At 47.3% G+C, this 21,633-nt stretch overlaps 1 protein-coding gene across 1 annotated transcript; it reads left to right on the top strand.

The window, feature by feature from the left end:
• Positions 1 to 19,193: 19,193 nt before the first annotated feature.
• LOC125434628 (olfactory receptor 5V1-like) lies at positions 19,194 to 20,126 on the top strand. The gene has a single exon (XM_048500159.1). The coding sequence runs from the start codon at positions 19,194 to 19,196 to the stop codon at positions 20,124 to 20,126; it is 933 nt and encodes a 310-aa protein (XP_048356116.1).
• The last annotated feature ends 1,507 nt before the right edge of the window (positions 20,127 to 21,633 follow it).

The raw sequence follows: 21,633 nt of genomic DNA, 5'->3' as shown, positions 1-21,633 counted from the left end.
CAGGTGCATGTGAGCGAGATGCCACGAGGAGAGGGGGGAATGGTTTTGGGTGTGGGTCTTGGTGTTCGGGGCTGCTCTAGGTACCCTCCCCCTTGGTCCTGGGCTGGGGGAGATGCCCGGCCGCGAAGTTTCCCGACGGCAACTGTCAGCTTTTCCAGTGGGAAGCCTTTCTGGCACTAGGGGCACGAGGAGTTTTGGCCCGGCCCTCGAGGGGTCTTAAGTCTCCTGGGGGGGGGATCCTCCTCCGCGCGCGCGCATCGGGGATTGTGCAGAGCCCCCCCGCCGGGCTGCCTACACTCCCTCTCGGAAGTGTCCTGATCTGCCGCACTGGAAGCAATCATCCTGGGGCTGTCCCTGGCGGTGGAGGAGTGCTGGCGCGAGGAGACTAGCTTGGTGGGCTTTGAGGAATCCGATGTCCTAGCAAGCCTTAAGCTATATCGGGCCAGTTTCAGGATCTTTGCCTAGGCCCGTGATTGCTCTGGCGGGCACTCAGTGGATAGCGTTCTCCTTGGCGTAGGCGCATGAGGAGCCTCGCTTTGGGCCTCCTCTTGCTATCTACCTGCCTCTTGAGAGAGCCTCCTGGAGGCTGTTCACAAATTCAGCGTAGGAGCTCTTAGGGCTTTTGCCGGATGGCATGGAGAAGCTTCTGGGTTGGCTGGCCGGCATTGGGAACCTTTGATGGTAACGCCTTGTAGTAGAAGCATTCAGAGGTGAGCCGTAGGAGTGGCCTCTAGCAGGACAATCTGATCAGCAATTGGGGTTGGCAAAGGCATCGAAGCCGTAAAGCTGGCATAAGGCCCGGTGTAGGCGCCGCCTTGCGCGGCCCGGCTCCCTCTAGCGCAAAACATTGCTGGCCGAACTTCGTTTTCCCAGACCACATATTGTTACCCGGGAGCTCAAAAGAAACATCGCGCAAAGGTGGTCTTCCAGTCATCCCGGAACCATTAGGTGATTCGCTTGCGCACTGCTTCTAGCATGCCTCTCTCTCACATAGGGGCTGGTGATTCCCACAACGTCTCGCGCTCGCTGCGAATCGGTGAGCGATATTTATAACTCTAAAGAGGCGGTACGCAATTCGACAACCACGCCCGAATAATGCCACCCTCCCCTCGGTATCCGGGTGAAGTGAACGGGGCATAGGGCGAGATTATCGGGTATCGTCTTCCTCCGTCAGGGTTCCCTTTTTTCGCAGGTCGTAGCTAATGACGCTCATGCGAGGGTTTTGAAACCCGCGCCATTACGCAATGGCTGACGGAGGTGCTGTGGCCTTCAGAAAAAAATGAAGGCCGAGTAGGGGGAGGAGGGCAGCCGAAGCGTTCGTCGCGGAGAATTTAAAAGGGAGGCGGGGCGCAGGGGGCGGCAGAAGGGAGGACAGGCGTCCAATTTAGAGGATAGAGAAAATTCCGGGTGAGTGAAACGCTGAAGCTGAAGAGATCATAAGTGAGTGCCATCTACGGCAAAGGGGAGCCATATGACCTGCAGGCAATGATGGCTTACATAACACTGTCTCCATCGCTGCAGTAGCAGTGACATCGGCGCCCGAGGCTCTGTCGCGAAGAGAGTCGCCCGATGTTTTCCCAATCCTTAAGATTCCACGTCATACCCCCTCCGGGTACCATGGACATTGAGCTTCCAAATCTCCTCAACCAATTTGCACGAAGCTCCCCTCTCTTTATGGAGACTCCTGCGGCATTTTAGCTAACGGCACCCAGTTGCGTTAACGTGCTTGTCATAAAGCCTTCTGCTTTTGCAAAGCTCCCATACTTCGCACCGGTGGTTTTCGCCGGACGAGAGAGTGTCCTAGAACTTCGGGATTCCCTTGGATGCGCCGATTCAGCCCGGGACGGAAGAGCGATACCGACAGGTGGAGTCCCTGGATCGCGCCTTTGTATCCAGCTGATCGCCGGTAACGCTGCCCTTTCCTGCGCACGGTAAGCAGGGTGGAAGGTTTGAGGATTCCCGGGTTTCGGCACCAGCCAGTCGCGCTCCACGGAGGTCAGCGCAAGAATCGAGACGGTGACAGCCGGTGATAAACATCCTGGTGGAAGATGCCAGCAGCGGGAGCGTCGAGTGTCCGCAGGCTCCTGAAGCGACTTCTCGCGGCCGATGCGTTGGTTCTGGCACCTTTACGCGATTCTATCGGGGGCATGACAGAGGGCTGGAACGGGATTCCGGGAGAGCGGGAGACCGAGAGATCATCGCTGCGATGCATGATCTCACCTGGCCGCTGAAGGTATGGAGAGGAAGGATCAAAGCTGTTTTGGCCTAATCCTCACCTGGGGCAAGACCATTGTCCCTTCGTCCGGGGACACCCCGTGGTTGTGTAGCCAGGTAGTTCATGACCCGCGACTCATCGTGTGGGATGAGGGGTGGGGAGCCGCGCGCACCAGAAGGTCGCAGGAGTTTCGCCGGAAATTCCAGCTTCTACTCTCACGGTGCTGCTGGGTCAGCAGATCATCCCTTGCCACCCAAAAATACCAGATTTGGGTGAATAAACCTAGTGTTTAATGCTGAAAACAGTAAACAGCCAATAACACCAGGACCAGCTTCGGTATTTCAGTGGACCAACGTCAGCACCAGAAAGTTGTCCTAAGAGGTCTGTTTCTTTTAGAATTTCTTTGTCTGGAAATTGGACAAGTTATTAATGTCACAAAAAAACGTTGCAGACACGGCCTGCACCAGCCAGTCCGGGCGATTTTTCTCCACAAAACCTCTTGCACCTTTACCAAGCAAACCGAAGGAAAACTCGAGGTGTAAAATCGATGAAAATCGAGACAAATTTTTCGCTGAAAAAAATCAATGAAAACGGAAATTGATGAAAACCAAAGGCAATGAAAACCGAGGTTCCCCTGTATGCATTTGTATATAATTTTCAGTGTAACCCAGCCGGCTTAAACTCCATAGTATCGGAAGTGTGCTAGAGGTGGTACTCTAGGAGTTCTTTTTGTGCGGCATGGCGGTAAACAGAGCTCATCATGTGAGTAATAAAATCACAACTCCCCCACAATAACATCTAGGCCAGTTCTGGGCATGATCCTTCACCCAGTATAAAGCCCGGTTACTGGCAATACGTATTGCTTCTGGGTAAACCCTCCTTAGGGTCACGATTCACCCATTCAAGGTGCTGTACAGTTAAAGCTTCACCAAGCTTTGCTACACCTGAGTAACGCAGCTCCTCGGAGTCAACCATTTTTTCCTAAACGGTCCCTGGTATTCGGTGTTAAACCGTCAGGTTGGAGCAGACAATTAAGCGGGTTTTGGGTTTGTAATTCAAGCACTCGGTTCTCGGTAAGGTTCTGCCATCACTGGTGTAATCCCAGGATATCGGTTTTCCCTTGCTTCCCCCCCCTTTCCCTCCCCCTCTCCAAGCAGGTATCATAGATTCAGAGGACTTAAATAAGCCAGAGGAAGAGCTACCTGATTTAAGGGGGAAAGATAACCCAGACTGACCCTGAGAAAAGGGGGGGGGGGGTTTCCTGGAAATGGATATCACTGCTGGGAGCAAGGAGGGGAGGTCTCTTTCAGGTGAGCCATTGAAGGAAGCAGAGCTCTTGCCTGGGCTCTGGAGAGAGCATCCATTTTGGGACCATGCGCTCACCCCAGGGAACTGAGAAGGTCTTCCAGGTAATGGGAACCCTGTGAGGACTGTAACCTTCCAAAGAAAGAGAATACGAAGATAATTGTTTTTAAAAAGTCAATGTGCTCAGTGGACTCCTTGGAGTCCTTGAGCATCATCCGAGTGGGGGCCCTGAGGTGCAGATACTGAGGGTGATGCATCGCTGAAGATTTTCATGACTGGAATTCACCGGCTGCTGTGGGTTTCCTACTGTACAAGGTGACCAAGCAGTGCTTCTACTCCTATTGCTTTGCCCGCAAGATTCTACGGCTAGCCATTACAGAGGCATGTCATAGTGAGATGTGTTTTTTTGCAATCTCTACCCAGGGTTCCAGGGTTGAACTTGGAAATGAGTTTACAGCAACAAATTAATAAAAAAACACAAAATCGTTTACTCTTCTTAATGATATAAATATATAACATCAAATGATTAACATCATCACACTTTAAGGTCCCATGCCCAGGTTGCATTTTCAAGTCCCTTTTCTATTTTACAGTCTTTCTGATACTGCTAAGTCTAATTTTTCTTTTAAGGTGGGTTGGGTTCTGAAGACTCCAAGGGCTTTGCGGAATAGGATCCAATATGTAGTGAGCAATTTCCAGGAGAACTCTCACCCATTACAACCACAAAAGAAACCCTGAAACAATAAACTCCAACATTTACAACATAGCAAAAATAAACAACTACCTTCCCAGTAGTTCCCAACAACATTGCAGTTACCTTAACAAGTAACTGCAACAACATTGCAGTTACCTTAACAAGTCCGAGTCTGGTAGCCTTGTCTCCTCCAAACTACATGAGCTCTGCAGCCTCCTGCTGCTTTGAGTTCCACCCCTTTCTGGGTCAACCCATTCTGGGCATGGGGGTTACATTTTCACTGCACCATGGAAAGAAACACATCTTACCAGCGCATGAAAGTACCATAGTGGGAAGCTGGCTGGACAAATAACCATGGGTATGCTGGGGCGGGGAATTCCGGAGGCATTTCGGGGCATGGTGGGGGCGTGGCCCAGGCGCAATTCCCCATCATATGCCTCTGAAGATGACAGCCACATCTATATAAAAAATATTAGGAGCTAGTACTACTAAAACCACAGCTGCTATTAGGCCTGAAAAAGCCACCAACAGCCAAAGTGCAAGAGTTGCTCTTTCTGTGCCAAACTACTAAATGAGAATCTAGAGACTATTCCCCCCTTTTTTTAGATCTTGCACCTCAGGAGAATGGATTCCCCTCTTTTTGAACATGTGTGAAGTTGTGTGGGAGACCAGCGAAGGTTAAGTTACTCAGCAGGCCCTTTATCTAATTCTAATTCTACTCCTAATTTGGCCTATTTTTTAAGGCTTCTTCTGAAGATGCCAGCCTCAGATGCAGGCAAAACATCAGGAGAAAATGCTGCTGGAACACTGCCATACAACCCAAAAAACCCGCAACACACCCGGAGGAGCTTTCCTTTATGTTCAACTGCTGTCACCACCTGACTTCTGTAGGAATTGCCCACTGGGAGAGGCAGCACTCCCAGAGACTCCCAGCATCTGGTTATACAGGGGTGGCTTACTGCCTTATGCGCCACTGAGGGAGTAACCACTTTCCAACTGACTGACCCCTCCTTCTGATGCTTCTTTTAAAACAGTGTGGTCAGTGGCCAGGCCCTTGGGCTTTCACATACTTCGGGCAGCACAGTTTATGCTTCTGCCATCACTTACCCTTTCAGTAGCCACAAGGACACCGATTGTATCAGGGTTGGGAATACACCTCAAACAAAAGCTCGACTTCGCGGGAAAAGGAAACTAACTTCATTGATATATATGTCGCCCCAGATATGATGGGTGTTTGGAACTGAGGGTTCTTTGCCCCTCAGTCCCAGTGTACATATATAGGGGCAGCATAACATATTTTCGAGTAGACCGAAAGTGCCCAAAATTGCAACCCAAAACCTACTCTATTTATCAGCAGCGCTAACGCTTCGCAAATTTTACCCGAATACTGAGGTTTTAGTTTTTGCTCCGAGGGTGTTGCCGTCAAGCCGCCAACGGCTGCCACTGGAGTTTCAGAAGTTAAGTGGTTTTGTTTCTTTGAAGCCAGCCAGCAACTCTTCCGAACGGGTGAATCACTTCATTTAGGAGGGTTTGCCTACTCAGAAGCAAATCGCATTGCCAGGAAACCCAGCTTTACTCCTATGGTAAAGGATCATGCTTTCAGTTCTTCACTACGAAAATCAGTGGGCTTAAATAGCGCTGAACAGGTTACCTACACCGCTTCCCCAAAACTATTCAAGGCTTCCAATGCCACACCGAGCTCCAGCGGCCCAGGCCAGCCTAGATGTATGGGGGGGGGGACTCTGTACGTGCCCACAGAGAGGGTTCTGAGTGCCACCTCTGGCACCCGTGCCATAGGTTCGCCACCACTGATATAGGGTGTGTGGGTGGTCCAAAGGAGAGGTGGGTTTAGGGATCAGGAGAAACGAAACTGACACTTAAAATGGAAACCGGGGTAAAAGTCTGTAGGACCTTGGTCCTGACACCGATCCCCAGTCAAAAAAAATCTGCTGACCCCTTTTCCCACTGCACAATAGTTCTTCCTTTTCTTTTCTCTTTTGAAATCCTGACCTGCGTTTGGACATGCATACGCAAGGCCAGTTAGTTGTTTCAATTTTTTTTTTATAACAACACAACCACTTTGGTTGGTCCCACGAGCTTCTGGGAACACCTAAGCGCCCCATATGATCAAGGTCAGCGACAAGACTGCATTGATTTTTCCACCAGAGGTTTAAGGTGGTTTAAGGAATCACAAATATCTTTGGTGCACCATTATGGGCAACAGCCAGTGTGGGGACAACGGTTCATTTTTTTTTTCTCTTTTCCAGGGATTTGCCTGCATTTACAGACGGCGCATACTTCAAAACCATACGTCTGTAAATATAAGCCTTAGTGCATGCCGCTGATTTTCCCAGTTCCTTGAAGGGACTCCACTGTTGAGAAGAACCCACAAAGATGAACCCTTCAAGCAAGAGAATCTGCGCAGAGATGGCCTCCTCCCATCAAAAAACCCAGATCAACTCTCCTATACTGGAATTCCTCCCATAGGATTGGCCGTGCACTGCTCGGTTTGTTTACCCTTCCTCGACGCATGCTAGTTTTGAACCTCTAACAGTTCTTGTCCTTATCCCTTGGCTCTTGGAGTGAACTTCTTGGTCGTGTTTCATGGGCACAGCCAACGTCCTGTTTACTGTGCAGACTCAGGGTATGGGAAGGTGGCGTGGCCTGCCCATCACTCTCCGCCCTGTTCAGCACTACATAACCCAGAATGCCGTGTGGCTGAAGCAGATGATGTGAACATCACATTTAGATTCTTTTGCAGCAGGTCCAGACCAGGAATTTTGGACCTCATAAGAACATAAGAACATAAAAACTAGCCTGCTGGATCAGACCAGAGTCCATCTTAGTCTTAGTGACTTCTGTTACTCTGCAGGTAGCCCACCAGGTGCCTCTCGGGAGCTCACGCAGCAGGATGGGAAAGTAATGGTTTTCATTAAGTGCATGCTGCTGCTCCTGAGCACCTGGACTATTAAGGCATTTGCAATCTCAGATCAAAGAGGATCAAGATCGGTAGCCATAAATCAACTTCTCTCTCATAAATCTGCCTAAGTCTCTTTTAAAGTTATCCAGGTGAGTGTAATACCACCTCCCCTGGGGCAAGCATATATGATTCCAAACACCAATCACATTACTAGCATGAAGAAGTGTTTCCTTTTATTAGTCCTAATTCTTCCCCCCAGCATTTTCAATGGATGCCCCCTGGTTCTAGTATTGTGAAAAAGAGATAAAAATGTCTCTCTGTTGACATTTTCTACCCCATGCATAATTTTGTAGACTTCAATCATATCCCCCCTCAGCCGTCTCCTCTCCAAACTAAAGAGTCCCAAACGCTGCAGCCTCTCTCCTCAGCAAGGAAGGTGTCTCCAACCTCAATCATCCCCGTTGCCCTTCTCTTCGCACTTTTTTTCTATCTCCCTCGGATATCCTTTGAGACGCTAATTAGAACTTGGACATAGTATCTAAATGCGCCTTCAATACCCACGGTTTATAAGAGTATGACAATCTTTAGAAGCTATGACCACCTTCCTTTCCTCACGATCCTCAGTATAGGAGTTTGCTCTTTTTCAATAGCTGCCAGATAGCATTGAGCTGATATCTTCTACGGAACTATCATCAACCAAGACTTAAATCCCTTCCTGGTCTGGGTAGACTGATAGCACTGACCCCAGAAGCGTTTGGAATGTGAAGCTTGGATTTTACCAATGTGCATCACTTTTGTATTTGCTACTGAACCGCATCAAGCCATTTCAGCCCACTACCTAATTTATCAAGGTCCCATTGGAGTTTCAGAATCCTTTCAGGTTCCTGCACCACTCCTAATTTGAGTATCATCCAAACTTGGCTACCATACTACCCACCCCACTTCCAGATTATTATGACAGTGAGCACTGGTCCCAGTTTAGTTTAGTTTTATTGTTTGTTTGTTTGTTTGTTTATTTATTTATTTAGTTTTTATTTATTTAGTTTTTTATTTATTTATTTATTGTTTAGTTTTATATAATGTCTCTTTTCTCTGTAGAAGCAATTCCACTTCACAGAAACCGGCTGTTACTGATTTTGGGAAGCAAAGAGTGACAAGACATGACTAACTTTGGAATGAGACAATGGCTACTTGACCTATGCAAAGCAAGTCCATATCTCTATTTCTCTTTCTTCTGCCTCACACGCCGAGAACTGCCTATGAACTCTGTTTGTGGATTCACAAGTAAACTCCAGGGTACGCAGACTCTTTGGCACTAATCAATCCCGGAGGGGAACAACACGCAAACGTCCGCACTGGAATAACTTCTAGGGACAGTTCTCTAGGTAAAACCTGTTCTGTAAGAAATAGGGTTCCTTTAGAGTTTCTCATAGACAGCAACCATTGGGACCCAGAAGCCCCATAATTGGTCCTCAAAGAGCACTGCCTTTGTCGAGGACCACTAATGAGAACCATTCATGACAAACAGCTTAAACTATTTCCTTGGACTGCTGGCCCTCCTGGGGAAAGGGAGCTTTACAGGACAATCGAACAGCATTTCTTGCTAGGCATGCCTTCCAATGGCCACCTTAGCACACATTTGCTTTCCTCAGCTCTTGAAGCATTTTAAATGCTGCTTCCTCAGTAAATTCTATGCCATCACATTTTATAAGGGTAATAAACTTAATCTGATTAGGTAGAATGGTTGTTGAGGTGGGACAGAACTGGTTGGGCTTTAAAAAATGAAAAATATTTATTTATTTTGTTGTATTTAAATAGAACATACACAGAAAGGCAAAGATCCCATCTAGTCCCTCCCCCCTGTATTAATAATAAAACTAAATTAAATGAAAAGAAAAGAAAAAATATTTTACAGAAAACACCCACACACATATATGGTGACTTCCAGTTACCTCTGCCTAAGGATCCAATGACAAATTTAACTCTGTATGAGTAATTATTATCTACATTTTTTTCCCCACCGTTTGAATCCCCCATTCTGCCATATATCTAAATAATCGTGGAATACATACTATAGACTTAGTAGTTCTGTAACCTGTGTTTCCGATAGCCTTTGGATTATATCTGACAGCCCCTGCCAGCATGGCTAATATTGCTATATTGTATTTATGAGATCTTATATTGTATTTGTTTTATGTCCATTGCACAATCAGCTTCAGATTCTTCTGGGTTACGTTCATCGCTTCCAAACAAACAACAACAACAACAACAACAAACAAATAAAATAAACAACAAACAACAACAACAACAACAATGTAATTGTTCAGTTGCTGGCAGGCCGATGAATCAGGTGATGGGGCCGGCCGACAATACCAGTATTTTTCCCCTTGTTGGTGCAGGAAACAGAATTTCGAAGTTTTAATAGTTTTATTGCCAAAGTTAAAAAGTATTTATTATTTCCTTACATTTATAACTTATGCTTAAATCCAAGAAGTGGGCAAAACACACACACAGAATTCTAAGTAGTTATGATGTAGGGGACAAAGGAAGGAGACTGAAACAGCAGAGGTTGTCGCAGTGTATGGTGATATCCAGAAGAGGAAAATCAAGGAGGCACCGTCCAACATCTGTGTTTGATTAAAAGAGAAAGAGAGAAGATGATATTGGGCAGGCATAACTGGAATCGCAGATCGCTCAGGAAAGTCATCAGCATACAGTAATTATAGGTGTTCAACTACACGTGTTCTCTTAGGATAAGTTATACGTTGTCTTCTATCATCCCCGCCAGCATTGGTAGGGGAGATGGGAACGGTAGGTCCATGCACATCCGAGGGCCGCGAAGCTCTGGACACCAAGGAAATCGTCTCAAAAGGCAGTTAAGTAGCACTGAGTACAGTCTGTTATTGGCAAGCCATTACAGGAAAAATTAACCCCTGTGAGATGTGGGAGTATCACCTTCCCGGGATGAAGCTGAGTTAGTTCTAGAGAGAACAATGCCAAGGACTACAAGTCTGATGAGTTTTATTCGGATAGTCCAGGTTTATTAGATTGAGATGGAGTAGATGAATTTCCAAATCAAGGGCCATTCCACCAGAGTGGTTCTCCAGTAGTTGGATAGGAAGGGCATGATGACTAGCTGGGAAGGAAAAGACCCAGAAGCTGACCGAGTTAAGGCTGGCTGGCATTTAATATCCTTTGTAGGCTGAGAACAGGGCACGACCACCTTCCTCTGCGTCTGCGGCTTCCAGGCAATGGCTATTGTTACTCCATGGGCGATGAAGTTTTCGCAGGGAAGTTAAGCAAATGAATGAGAGCTGCCAGATCTATTCAGGCAAAGCCTTCTCATTGGTATCAAAGTCCAGAATTCAAGATCTCGGCATCCATCTTAATCTGAACTGTCCATAATCTTCCACCTCTACTGTTTTAAGAACATAAGAACATAAGAACAAGCCAGCTTGATCAGACCAAAGTCCGTCTGTAGTCCAGTGCCTCTGCATTACTCTGCAGTGGCCTACCAGCCTTTGGGGAGTTCACATGTAGGATGCGGTTCAATGGCCTTTCATGTACAAGCTGTTGTTCTTGGATCAATTTGGTCTGTTAAGGTATCAGTAAATCTCAGGATCAAAGAGATCAAGATTGGTAGCCATATATCCGACTTCTCCTCCATAATTCTGTCCAAGTCTCTTTTAAAGCTATCCAGGTGAGTGGCCAAATACCACCTCCCGTGGGCAGCATATTCCAAACACCAATCACATCGCTAGCATGCGAAGAAGTGTTTCCTTTTATTAGTCCTAATTCTTCCCTTCCAGCATTTCACCGGATGCCTCCCTTGTTCTAGGATAGTGAAGAGAGATAAAAATTTCTCTCTGTCAACATTTTCTACCCCATGCATAATTTTGTAGACTTCAATCATAACCTCCCCCCAGTCAGCCGCTCTCTCCAAACTAAAGAGTCCTAAACGCTGTAGCCTCTCTCCTCACAGGGAAGGTGTCTCCAGTCCTCAATTCATCCTCAAGCTGCCCTCTCTCGCACTTCTTTTTCTATTCTCCCTTTAATATCCTTTTTTGGAGATGCATGCGACCAGAACTGGACACAGTAACTCCAAATGCTGTCACACCAATGTTTTATATAAGGCGAGCAGACAATCTTTGCAGTTTTATGATCACTTCCTTTCCTAATGATCCCCAGCATAGAGTTTGCCTTTTTCACAGCTGCCATGCATTGAGTTGACATTCCCATGGAACTATCAACTAAGACGCCCAAATCCCTTTCCTGGTCTGTGACTGATAGCACTGACTCCGAAGTGAATGTGAAGTTTGGATTTTTTGCCCCAATGTGCATCACTTTGCATTTTGCTACATTGAACTGCATTTGCCATTTCTTAGCCCACTCACCTAATTTATCAAGGTCCGCTTGGAGCTCTTCGCAATCCTTTGTGGTTCTCACCACCCTACATAATTTGGTATCATCCGCAAACTTGGCCACCATACTACCCACCCCTACTTCCAGATCATTTATGAATAGGTTAAAGAGCACTGGTCCCAGTTTAGTTTAGTTTTATTGTTTGTTTGTTTGTTTGTTTATTTATTTATTTAGTTTTTATTTATTTAGTTTTTTATTTATTTATTTATTGTTTAGTTTTATATACCGCCCTTTCCCCTCAGAAGTAATTCCCACTGAAACCACAGCATTGATTTTGAAGCGAGAGTGACAAGACATGACTAACTTTGGGAATGAGTATTTCCACGGCCACTGGACTCAAAGCAAGTCCATCTCATTTCCTTCTTCTGCTCGTCACGCTGAGAACTGCCGCGTGAACTTGCTGTGGGACCACAAAGTAAAACTTCCAGGCAATGCTAAGACCTTGGCACTAATCAATCCCGGAGGGGAACAACACGCAAACGTCCGCACTGGAATAACTTTCGCTTGTATCAGCCTCTGAGGGGAAAATCTGCGTCTCTGCAAGAAACAGGGGTTCCCTAGAGTGCTTCTCACAGACAAAGGCACCATTGGGACCCAGAAGCCCCATAATTGGTCCTCAAAGAGAGCACTGCCTTTGTCGAGGACTAATTAATAGATAAACTAATTAATAGATAAACAAGCAACTATTTCCTTTGATTCCGTGAAGGCCCTGGGGAAAGGAGCCGTTTACAGGACAATCGAACAGCATTTCTTGCTAGGCATGTTTTCCACGGCTACCTTAGTACACATTTGCTTTCTCAGTTTTAAAGCATTTTTAAAATGCGTTCCTGTAAATTCTGCGCCATCACATTTGTATAAGGGCACAAACTTAACTGAGACAGGTAGAATGGCTGAGGTGGGACAGAACTGGTTGGGTTTTTTAAAAATGAAAATATTTATTTATTTTACACATTTAAATAGAACATACACAGAAAGGTAAAGATCCCGATCTAGTCCCCCTCCCCCTTATAATAATAATACTAAATTAAATGAAAAGAAAAGAAAAAAATATTTACAGAAACACCTACACATATATATGGTGACTTCCAGTTACCTCACTAAGGATCCACGCATAAATTTAACTCTGTGCTTATAATTAATATCTACATTTTTTCCCCACTGGGTTTGAATCCCCATTCTGCCATAGTATATTCGGGGTCAACGTGGGTCACATACTCATAGACCAGGGGTCTGCAACCTGTGGCTCGCCAGATGTTCCTGGACTACAAATCCCATCAGCCCCTGCCAGCATGGCTAATTATTGCTATATTGTATTTATGAGATCTTATATTGTATTTGTTTTATGTCTCATTGTACACCGCCCAGAGCCCTTCGGGGGTTGGGCGGTCTATCAAGCCTAAACAACAACAACAACAACAACAACAACAACAACAACAACAACAACAACAACAACAACAACAACAACAACAACAACTAGCCATGCTGGCAGGGGCTGATGGGAATTGTAGGATGGGCTACGGGATCTCTACGAATAATACCAGCATTTTCCCCCTTAGAAAGCAGCAGGAAAACAGAATTTCGAAGTTTTAATAGTTTTATTGCCAAAGTTAAAAAGTATTTATTATTTCCTTACATTTATAACTTATGCTTAAACTTATGCGCGCAAGTGGGCAAAACACATACACACAGAATTCCAAGAAGTTTAAGATTTAGACAAAAGTGAAGGATAGATGGAAACAGCAGAGGTTGTCGCAGTGTATGGTGATATCCAGAAGAGGAAAATCAAGGAGGCACCGTCCAACATCTGTGTTTGATTAAAAGAGAAAGAGAGAAGATGATATTGGGTGCAGCATAACTGAACCTAAGATCGTCCAGAAAACATTGGGCATACAGTAATTCCATAGGTGTCGGGTCTTCACGCCCTCTGATAAAGTTATCATCCCCGCCAGCATGATGCTGGTGTAAGGGGATGATGGGAACTAGAACCATAATATCCCCGGAGGCCAGCCACAACGTCGCAACCAAACCAAAGGCAGTTAAGGAAACACTGAGCAACAGTCTGTTGTTTGGGCAAGCCACATATAGGGAAAATTGACCCTGTGGAGATGTGGAGACAATTTTCCTGGATGAAGCTGAGTTTTAGTTCTCAGGAGAGAACAATGCTAAGGACGAAAGCTCAGATGAGTCGGAGCCTGGATAGTCCAGGTTTTTTTATTAGATTGAGATGGAGTAGATGAATTTCCAACTGCGGGCTATTCCAATTCAGAGTAAGGTTCTCCAGTAGTTGGATAGGAAGGGCATGATGGGATTAGCTAGGGAAGGAAAAAGACTCAGGAAAGCTGACTGAGTTAAGGCTGGCTGGCATTTGCATATCCTTTGTAGGCTGGAGAACAGGCACGACCTTCCCAGGCCTGTGGCTATTTTCCAGGGCAATGGCTATTGTTACCCATATGGAAGTGGATGAAGCTGCAGGGAAGTTGCTATGCACAATGAATGAGAGCTGGGGACGTATTCAGGCAAAGCTCTTCTATTGGTATCAAAGTCCAGAATTAAGATCTGGCATCCATCTTAATCTGAACTGTCCATGGCCCTTTCCCCACTTACTGTTTAAGAACATAAGAACATAAGAACAAGCCAGCTGGATCAGACCAAAGTCCATCTAGTCCAGCTCTCTGCTACTCGCAGTGGCCCACCAGGTGCCTTTGGGAGCTCACATGTAGGATGTGAACGCAATGGCCTTCTGCGGCTGTTGCTCCCGATCACCTGGTCTGTTAAGGCATTGCAATCTCAGATCAAAGAGGATCAAGATTGGTAGCCATAAATCGACTTCTCCTCCATAAATCTGTCCAAGCCCCTTTAAAGTTATCCAGGCTAGTGGCTATCACTCACCTGTGGTAGCACTGTACCACCACCCAATGTTGCGTGAAGAAGTTTCCTTATTAGTCCTACCTTCCCCCCAGCATTTCTAATGGATGCCCCCTTGTTCTAGTATTGTGAGAAAGAGAGAAAAATTTCTCTCTGTCAACATTTTCTACCCCATGCATAATTTTGTAGACTTCAATCATATCCCCCCTCAGCCGCCTCCTCTCCAAACTAAAGAGTCCCAAACGCTGCAGCCTCTCCTCATAGGGAAGGTGCCCAGTCCCTCAATCATCCTTGTTGCCCTTCTCTGCACTTTTTCTATCTCCTCAATATCCTTTTGGCATGTGGCGCACTATGAACTGACACAGTACTCCGGCGCGGCTCCACTCCCACCGTTTCTCTTTATATAAGGCGGGCATGACAATCTTTGCAGCTCTTATTCTCAATTCCCTTTCTTAATGATCCCCAGCATGAGTCAGCCTTCATGCCATGCATGGTTTATACCCGCAAACCACCGGCATCAAACTCTTCCTGGTCTACAGGACTGATAGCACTGACCCCCTGTAGTTTGCTGCGCAGTTACTCTTGCCCAAACAGCTGGTCCATAGCGCCCCCATCGAAGTCTGGGCTAATAACTCCCCCGCTAATTTCCTCCGCTCCTCAGCGCGAGTCATTTCTGCCGCTGATAAAATGGCACCTTTGATGACCCGCACAGAGCGCGGGGCAGTGGGGAATACGATCCCGTGCCAGAAATGACTCGCGCAGCGGGTAGCGCGCCACAAACGGTAAGTGGGGAAAGGCCCCATGACACCACAAGGCACTGTTTGAAAACATGGGGCCCTCTCTTGCCTTGGAGTTGCCTGCCAACACCATCTTGCAACCACACGGGAAGCAACATTCTCCTGGTCTCTTTCCTCCCCCCCGCCCCGCCTTGCTCTCTGTGGGCTTGAGAGCACAGAAGCGTCTCCAGGCACACTCGTAGAGTAAAACAGTCTCTCTTCCCAGTAGCTTCTCACAGCACAAACCAGACAGCAGAGATGGTCTTCTGGGTCTCGAAGGGAAATTAGGTTTGGAAGCTCAGAGCAGCCTGAACGCCTGCAGGCTTTACCCTAAACTATGCTCAGCCCGGGTAATACCCTCAATCTCAGCTGGTAGAGGCAGCTGCCGCATGAAGAACCATAGATTTTTACACTGATGATCCAGAACTGAACGGCACCTTTTCCTGGTGTGAGAAGAAATCGCTCCTTGGCAACAGCAGGTGAATATTATTCCATAAGAACATAAGAACAAGCCAGCTGGGTCAGACCAGAGTCCATCTAGTCCAGCTCTCTGCTACTTGCAGTGGCCCACCAGGTGCCTTTGGGAGCTCACATGCAGGAGGTGAAAGCAATGGCCTTCTGCTGCTGCTGCTCCCGAGCACCTGGTCTGCTAAGGCATTTGCAATCTCAGATCAAAGAGGATCAAGATTGGTAGCCATAGATCGACTTCTCCTCCATAAATCTGTCCAAGCCCCTTTTAAAGCTATCCAGGTTAGTGGCCATCACCACCTCCTGTGGCAGCATATTCCATTATGGCAAGGAAAGTTACATTAGGAGTCTCGCCTTTGTGTCGTAGGCAGCGATCATGAAGTTCTCATCTCCTTTCCACTGATGAGGTAAGCTACCTAGCTTGCCTTGGTGAAGGGGTGTGTGAGCTGTAGTAGAATAAAACTAAAGGAAATAGCCTAGGAGGGCATAGCCCTTATGGACACATTAACTCACCTTACTGGGTCCACCTGCAATAGTATTACCTGTTCTAATAGAGAGCATCTCTCTAAGGCAGTGATGGCGAACCTTTTCGAGACCGATTGCCCAAACTGCAACCCAAAACCCACTTATTTATTGCAAAGTGCCAACCTGGCAATTTAACCTGAATACTGAGGTTTTAGTTTAGAAAAAACAGTTGGCTCCGAGGCGTGCGATACTTGGGAGTAAGCTTGGTGGTAGTCGGTGGCTTTGCTTTGAAGCAACCATGCAACTTTCCAACGGGTGAATCACGACCCTAGGAGGGTTTACTCAGAAGCAAGCCCCATTGCCTTCTTGGAGTTACCGAAGCGCATTCCCAGGTAAAGGGATCGTGGCTTGTGTCTCTTTTTTCAGATGGAAAATTAGTGGGGTTTAACAGCGCTTAACAGGGTTACCTACACTGCTTCCCCAAAACTAGGTCTTAGGTTTAACACTAATAATCGAGCCCAGCAGCCCAGGCCAGCCAAGATGTTGGGGGGGGGGGGACTCTGTGCGTGCCCACAGAGAGGGCTCTGAGTGCCACCTCTGGCATCCGTGCCATAGGTTCGCCACCACTGCTCTAAGGTCTCAAGGTTACTGTAGCTATCATAGAGTATGGGAGGTGTTGGTGGAAGTCCCTCCTCAACTACAGAGCTCACTGGAACAGCGAGATTCAAGTCCAGGAGTTCCTTAGAGACAACCAGAGTTTGTGGGTATGAACTTTTGAGAAGCTCCCTTTCAAAGGTCTCCTCAAAAGCAGGTACGCCCAAAATTTTGTTTGTCTCTAAGTTGTTCTGGGGAGCAATTGCATTTGGAGCCTGTATACAGTCCCGGTCATTTGAACTTGGAAAAGATCTTGCAGAGCTGAAGTCGGCACAAAGAAGCAAAGCCGGACAGGGAAACAGGAGCACCCACCTTTGGGGGAAAAGCTAAAACCTGGGGGGCTGGGGACACAGTCAGAGTTAAGCCTGTCAGGATCTGCACTTTGATTTATTTAGGATGGTGGGATCCTGGTAGAAGGTCCATTCCAGTTAAGCTAAATGAGTAGCAAAATGGAAGATGAGGTTTTCACGACCGGAATTGTTGCCGCCCCAGGAAAATAAACAAAATATTTTCCTGAGTCAGGTTACCTGACTACACTGGCTCCATGCCCGGACGCGGAGACTTCAGTATTCCTGTGTGCTCCAAAGCCTCCATGCAAGGTTCACACAAAGAACGTGAGCATGTATGGATTGGGCCAATGCTATATGGTTCCCCTATTCGCAGGATGCCCTTTGGGTAAGATGCATTAAGCCCCTCTTTAGGGGGCTTGAATTCTATAGATGTGCCCGCTGTTTCCAGGGAATTTTAGTTGGACCAAGTTCTCCCAGCTAGTTTAAGGTTTTGTTATTGTTAATTTAGGAGTGAGCTCTTGCCTATAAGTATATGTGTTTATCCCTCTTTATAAGGTTTCCTAATGTTTAAGTTTAGGTAAATATTTTTTGAAATTTGGTGTCTGTTAAGCAAAAGCAGTAGCCTGTAGAGGCTAGATATTATGGGACAATGAAGTTGGCTCTGGAATGCAGCTTCACTCAAGCACCCAGCCTAATTTTCAGCAAAACACAAAGACCCCTTTGAATCTTCAGTGACCATCAAATCTAATGGCGAAGCAACTCCAGAGGTCCCCAGCACATTGGGAGACGTGTGGCAGGGACCACCATAGAGACAGTTTAACCGTTTCTTTGTTGCAAAGATGAAGAGCGGGAGCCTCAGGGCATTACCTCAAGGAAACAGCCATCTGATAAAGAAGAGGCTGTGGCGCGGTAGCTGAGCTCCACCCTGGGATTCTGAATGGACCTTTATCTGCTTTCCTTTCAGCACCATTGGCGTAGATCTCAAGGGACTATGTTTGACAGCGGGACTTCGTGATCCCATTCAAAGTTGTAATTGTATCTTGCTTTTGTATTGTTGTTTTCTTATTGGTGTTTGGTGAGGGACTTGCCCCCTCACCTCCCCTTTCTTCCTGCCCCTTTGCCCCTTTGAAGTTTGGGAATAAAAGTTCTTGCACTGGGTTGCAAGAGCGCGATTCTCCTGCCCAATCTGTGACCACCATCTCCGAATAAAAATCCTTTTGCTTTGAACACCACTGGCTTCCTGTGCCTCATTAAGTTGCTGACCTGAAATCATTTATTGTTACCCGAGCAGCAGCGGTAACAGAAACACTTGGGTGCTGTGTGGTTTCTGGGCTGTATGGTCGTGTTCTAGCAGCATTCTCTCCTGACATTTCGCCTGCATCTGTGGCTGGCATCTTCAGAGGATCTGAAGGATCAGATCCTCTGAAGATGCCAGCTATAGATGCAGGTGAAACATCAAGAGAGAATGCCCTAGGACCCCTAGGACTAGGGCTGCCAAGATTCCCTCCCCCCTCTGGCTCTTCCTCTGCAGAGCATGTTCTCCTCCCTCCCCCAATTTTGTCATCACAACAGCCTTGTGAGATCAGGTAGTCTGACAGTGAGTGGCCAAAACTACCCACTGGCCGACGGGTGATTTGAGCGCAGTTTTCATTTGGCCTCCAACCACTACTCCATCCTGCATCTCATGAAGTCACTTCTCAGGGAGGGGGCCATGGCTCAGTGCCTCAGGGCTTTGTACACGGGAGTTCCTGGGTTCAAATCCCAGCATCTCCAATAAAAAGGTTGAGCAGGTAGATGATGTGAAAGACCTCAGTCTTGAGCCCTGGAGAGCAGCTACAGGTCTTAGTAGACCAGGGGTCTGCAATCTGCGGCTCTCCAGATGCTCACGGACTACAAATCCCATCAACCCCTGCTGGCATGGCCAATTGGCAGGGGCTGATGGGAATTGTAGTTCACAAACATCTGGAGAGCCGTGGGTTGCAGACCCCTGGAGTAGACCATGCTCCCAGACCGATGGTCAGGCAGTTTCATGTATTCATGTGTGAACTCGTTTTTGGCTCTCCTCATGCACTACCCTTCTTTCCTCCCAGAAGCCTTTGGGAGCTGGCCAATCTTTGCCATGGCTACAGGAAATGAGACGCAGGTGAGAGAGTTCATCTTCTTGGGCTTCTTCAGCCTACCCAACAACCCAGTCGTCCTGTTTCTTGCCTTCCTGGCTGCCTACCTGGCCATCGTGACGGGCAACCTCATGATCCTAGTCCTGGTCCTGGTGGACTCCTGCCTTCACAGCCCCATGTACTTCTTCCTCAGCCACCTCTCTTGCTTGGACATTTGCATCTCCACCGTTATCCTCCCCAAGATCCTCGTCAATTTCCTACGCCGACGGAACACGATTTCCTACAAGCAGTGCCTGGCGCAGACTTTCTTCCTGATCGGCTTCGCGGGCTGCGAGCCGGCGCTGATGGCCGTCATGGCCTATGACCGCTACGCTGCGATCTGCAGGCCCCTGCACTATTCTCTCCTCATGAGCAAGAGGATGTGCATTTACTTAGCATCTGCCGCGTGGGTCTGGGGCTTCCTGGACTCAGCCATTCACGCCGCCTTGGCGTCACAGTTGTCCTTCTGCGGCGTCAACGAGATCCCGCACATCTTCTGCGACGTCCCGCCCCTGCTGAAAATTGCCTGCAGCGACACCAGCGTCAACGAGCTGGCCAATCATATCACGAGCCTCTTTGTCGGCCTGTTCCCTGTCCTCTTCATCCTCCTCTCCTACGTCTGCATCTTGGCCTCCGTTCTGCGGATCCGCTCGGGCAGTAGCAGGCGCAAAGCCTTCTCCACTTGCACTTCTCACGTAATCGTTGTCATTCTTTGTCTTGGTAATGGATTCCTGAACTACAACAGGCCAAGCGCTGGCTATTCTTTAGAGATCGACACTCTGGTCTCCGCCATGTTCTGCATCGTCGCCCCAGTGCTGAACCCCCTCATCTACAGCCTCCGCAACAAGGAAGTGAAGGGGGCCTTCCGGAAGGTTCTGAACAAGTGGACAGGTTGAGTTTCATTTCTGGAGGCCAACTGCACTGAGTTCTGCTGACGACAATGTTTCTCTGTAGCGGAGGGCGTTCAGAATTCAAATCAAGCATGCCTACATGTTATTATGATGTGGCTGGCCTCCACACGGGCCAGGGCCTTTACGGCTCTGGCCCTGGCCTGGTGGAACGCTCTTCCTCCAGCTGTCCGGGCCCTGCAGGACCTTGGTGAGTTCCGTAGGGCCTGTAAGACGGAGTTGTTCTGCCGGGCCTTTGGAGGGACCAGCCGCTGAAGGTGCCCCCCTGTTGGCTCTTAATATCTGAGCCCTTCCATCTAATGGAACTCGCTGCTCCCTCCCTCTTGGGGAGGATTTAAAATTAGGGTTGTCGGACGCCTCTTATTATCTTTACCGCTGTTTTTAATGGTTTTAATTATATTTATACTTGTTTTGTGATTTTATGTTGTACACCGCCCGGAGCCCCTTGGGGATGGGGCGGTATAAAAGTCTAAATAAATAAATAAATAAATAAATAAATAAATAAATAAATAAATAAATAAATAAATAAATACATACATACATACATACATACATACATACATACATACATACATACATACATACATACATACATAAATAAATAAATAAATAAATAAATAAATAAATAAATAAATAAATAAATAAATAAATAAAATATTACATTTGCCAACCTGTAGGTGGTGGCTAGAGATCTTCTGGGATTACAGCCGATCTCTAGGCCACAGAGATCAGTTCACCTGGAAAAAAAATGGCATTATATCCCATTGAAGTCCCTTCCTCACACTTTACCCCCAAATCTCCAGATATTTCCCAACCTGGAGCCTAGTTGTTATTCTGAGAAGGGCAACTAACATTATACTTTGGCACTAACCAGGATATCCTAGTTATATAACACAGTTTGGTTTCCGTGCTGGCCGTGGGACCGAGGCAGTACTGATTGTTGTCGTGGATGAACTCCGGCTACTCTTGGATAGAGCTGGTTCGACGCTGCTAGTGTGTTTAGACCTCACCGCAGCGTTCGATGTGGTAGATCACAATCTTTTGGTCCATTGCCTTGCCGATATCGGGGCTTGGGGGTCAGCCCCTCTGAGACTGGGGACAGCAGGTGACATTGGGGGGAGAGAACTCCCTGCATCACCCCATGGTTTGTGGGGTGCCGCAGGGGGCGATCCTCTCCCTGATGCTTTTTAACATCTACATGCCCCCCTGGCCAGTTTGGCCCGGAGTTTTGGGCTGTGGTGCCACCAATATGCAGACGACACCCAGCTCATGTTCATGACGGAGGGCAACCCGTCTTTGGCCCCTGGAGCTCTCCAGCGATGTTCAGAGGCTGTCGCTTGTTGGTCGCGAGCGAGCCAGCTGAAGTTAAATCCTACGAAGATGGAGGTGCTGTGGCTGGGCCGCAGGGGCGACCAGTGGATTTTTGTCTGCCTATGCTGGACAGCAAAGCATTGCACTTGGCCTCATCCAGGCGTCATCCCAATCACTTGGGGCC

The sequence above is a fragment of the Sphaerodactylus townsendi genome, linkage group LG06 (assembly GCF_021028975.2).
Source record: "Sphaerodactylus townsendi isolate TG3544 linkage group LG06, MPM_Stown_v2.3, whole genome shotgun sequence".
NCBI lineage: Eukaryota > Metazoa > Chordata > Lepidosauria > Squamata > Sphaerodactylidae > Sphaerodactylus > Sphaerodactylus townsendi.
This window is presented reverse-complemented; position numbering and strand designations above follow the sequence as displayed.

Coding starts and splice junctions, on each gene's coding strand:
- LOC125434628 (XM_048500159.1), top strand. CDS start 19,194: ATGGCTACAGGAAATGAGACGCAGGTGAGAGAGTTCATCTTCTTGGGC.